At 27.5% G+C, this 3,176-nt stretch overlaps 1 protein-coding gene across 1 annotated transcript; it reads right to left on the minus strand.

Annotated features, from left to right (window-relative positions):
• Positions 1–577: 577 nt before the first annotated feature.
• On the minus strand, positions 578–2,576 carry LOC116853504. The gene is made up of 3 exons (XM_032834636.1): positions 2,157–2,576; positions 1,371–1,612; positions 578–1,204 (listed from the first exon to the last, which is right to left on the minus strand). The coding sequence occupies exons 1-3, from the start codon at positions 2,174–2,176 to the stop codon at positions 1,008–1,010; spliced, it is 459 nt and encodes a 152-aa protein (XP_032690527.1). The 5' UTR covers positions 2,177–2,576; the 3' UTR covers positions 578–1,007.
• Between the last annotated feature and the right edge of the window lie 600 nt (positions 2,577–3,176).

Here is a 3,176-nt window from a genome sequence, read left to right on the forward strand (position 1 = left end):
TATAAAATATTTTATAAATATAGGTATTACATATTTTGTAAATTAAATGTTCGAGAAAAATATAGATATGAAAAAGATTATAATAAATATTCAACAAATATTTATAAAGAATATTTTTCATAAACAATTAAACATGGTTTTACTTAAACAAAATTTGCTATAGCGAAATCGTGTTTTAATTTAATTTTAATTTATTTATGAAAAATATTCTTCAGAAATATCTGTTGAATATTTATCATAATTTTTTTAATATCTAAAATTTCAAAACATTTGAAAATTAAAGAAATATTTCATATCTATTTTTATAAAATATATTAAAAATATTGTGTGCTATCTGAGTGCAGTTTCAGTATAATGAAAGATACATACATAAATTAAATTCAGTTTAAAGCAAAATAAAATTAAAAGAATAATACATAATTAAAATATAAGGTGTCGGAGTTATACGGTCCGCACTCCACTGGTGTGCAGGTACATAAAGTCTAACTACAAACAAAAGTTCTCAACCATTTTGCAGGTAACATACGACTTTTAGTTATTTAAAAAAATGGTATATATGCGTACAATCATGTGCAATATAGTACATAGTTGTAATGGCAACGTGTGATATTGCATAATTGTAGATTGGGTCAAACTGAGCAAAAAGTTCTCTACCATTTTGCCACATAAAATTTCAAGTTATTAATGAAATAAAATTAGTGATTGATCGCATACGATTACTTAGCAATCTTTTGTAATAAATAACCAAATGTTATGTATTTTTTTTTAATACTGAAAGATTTTCTCGTTCTTAATGTAATGTATAAGTATGCAATATCAAACGTCGATATTATAACTACATGTAGTTTCATGCATGATGAAATTCACAGTTTTTTTATTTAATATCTAAAAATTGTATAATTACGTTTTATATTATTGTACGTTATTAGCAAAATGGTAGAGGACTTTTATGTTTAGTTTTACTTCATATATGAGTACATGAATGGACTTGCGGAAAAATTTAGACACTATATATTAAGCATAATAAAGCATGTTCTTGTAACATACATACTCTTATATAGTCGACATATATTGTGTTCTTTTTCCTCTTTTTCGCTGCTGTATCGATTGGATATATGTTGCCTTTTGCCACGTCCCAAGCTGTCTTCATCGGTAGTTTCATAATTAGAGTTAGCTGCACTTCTTCTTGCAGATTCTAGAGATGCTACAATGACGAAAATAATTGATATCTATCATTCCTTGTGTGTGCACGTACATGTGAAACATAATAATTATAACAAATATATATTCAATGTTAATGTATAAAAGTTAATGTATAAAAGCTGTATAGTAACATCATAACAAAAGAAGATATGAATGCGTATACTTACTACAGGATTTTATAACGTCAACTTCATATGGATCCCAAGTTTCTAAATTTGAACTTATGCAATTCCCTATTAAGGATGCGACATTTGCTGTCCGTGGCGGCCACAAGCATAGCTGCTTACTACCATCGTGCATAAGCCATGATGTAGGTATTTCGGAATATAAATTATCTATAAGAAATTTCACAACGGAATATTTCTTATTTATAACAGTTTCGCGACGATCCATTATCTTTCTATTTAATCTATAAAAGAAAGTAGTACGTTAGTGTTTAAATACTTAACTTCAAATTCAAATATTTGCACTCTTAGGTTGCATTTCAAAACGGTCTTTTTGATAAAAATTTTACTCAATACCTATAGTTCACGTTACATATGCTATAAAGTATCGAATAAAATTTTCCTCAAAAAGAACGTTTTGGAACGCAACACGTTTTGGGCAGGAAAGTTGTTTGTTATTTTTCGGGTCGAGTTTGTGAACTCAGCAGTTGTATCCAATAGAATCATTATTCCATTACAAAATGAGTTCTCTCATTGGACAAGAAAATGATCTTGCTTTAATGTTAAAATTTGAATAATGAATATAATAATAAAGTTTTCTTCTTGCATTAATAAAAAAGAAATGGAAAGGAATTTTTGTTAAAAGATAATAATTTTATGTTAATACTTCTATCTGTTCAATCAAAATTAGATTTTTACCATTTTCTTTATATTTGCAATCACATAAAACTAATTGTTAAATTACAAAATTATACATTAACATGTCACAATTGTAAATACTTAACTCACCTTACAAATATTTGTTTCATTTCATACGGATAACATTTTCACATTTGCAAGTGTGCAAGTATTTATTTACTCGAGACGAACAAATACGTTGCAATAACTTATATTCACTGCACATAATATGTTTCTTGAATTGTTTAAGTACATTCAAATTAACAACAATGTACAGCATTTAATTGTTCGTATGAAGAAGCGGTATTGTAATAAAAGAATCAATTTGGTCCGTATTTTTCAGTATTAAACATTTTTTTGTAATTTCAGTTATTGGAACTAGCATAGTTTCTGATTTAGTTGTACTTAAAATTACAAATATACCCAACATTTCCGAAGCACATGGAACCGAGAAAAAGGATTTTGGATTTAAAAAAACGTTTGGCACGGAAAAATAATGTGCTGTCCTCATTAATTACACCTAAAATAAAAACTAAAGAATTATCATTAAGCAAAGCACACTTGTCAATTTCAGTTAGTGCAATTTTAAAGTTTTCATATTGAACATAAGAAATTTTTTTACTACTTGTGTAAACGACAATCGGATAATGTACGATAGAGTGCTATATAATTTCTTCTTGTAATTCCTCAAATATGCGATTTGATAATTCTTCTAAAGGCTTTCCACATTGATGCAATTTTTTTTTATTTTTTGCATATGATTTTCGAACTTAAAGCAACTGAAATTGTCAAGACACCCAAAAGTTTTTACATCATTAGCAATATGAATAAGATTATGAACATTATGTGATATATGTTCTTCTCCGTAAATAACAACGTAATTGGATACAAACCATAATAATAATGAATGTGCATAAGCAAGATATTTCGTGCATATTTGCGGATCAGCCATTATTCTTATCGCAATACTGAGGGAAAGAAAGTGATTATACCTAATCGGAGGTAAGATTGACTTCAAACTTACTATTCCAGTATATAACAAAAATTGACGCAATTCCGTAGCTTTCCATTTATCAATATCAATTAAAGTTCTAGGCTTCCTTGCAAATTCAGATGGAATGCAATGCTTAA

Source organism: Odontomachus brunneus, unplaced genomic scaffold (genome assembly GCF_010583005.1).
Source record: "Odontomachus brunneus isolate Ranch 3 - 2012 unplaced genomic scaffold, Obru_v1 Obru_scaffold_339, whole genome shotgun sequence".
In the NCBI taxonomy this organism is placed as follows: Eukaryota; Metazoa; Arthropoda; class Insecta; order Hymenoptera; family Formicidae; genus Odontomachus; species Odontomachus brunneus.

Coding starts and splice junctions, on each gene's coding strand:
- LOC116853504 (XM_032834636.1), bottom strand. CDS start 2,176: ATGAAACAAATATTTGTAAG. Junction 1,613..2,156: donor ATGAAACAAATATTTGTAAG/GTGAGTTAAGTA, acceptor TTTCTTTTATAG/ATTAAATAGAAAGATAATGG. Junction 1,205..1,370: donor TGACGTTATAAAATCCTGTA/GTAAGTATACGC, acceptor TCGTCATTGTAG/CATCTCTAGAATCTGCAAGA.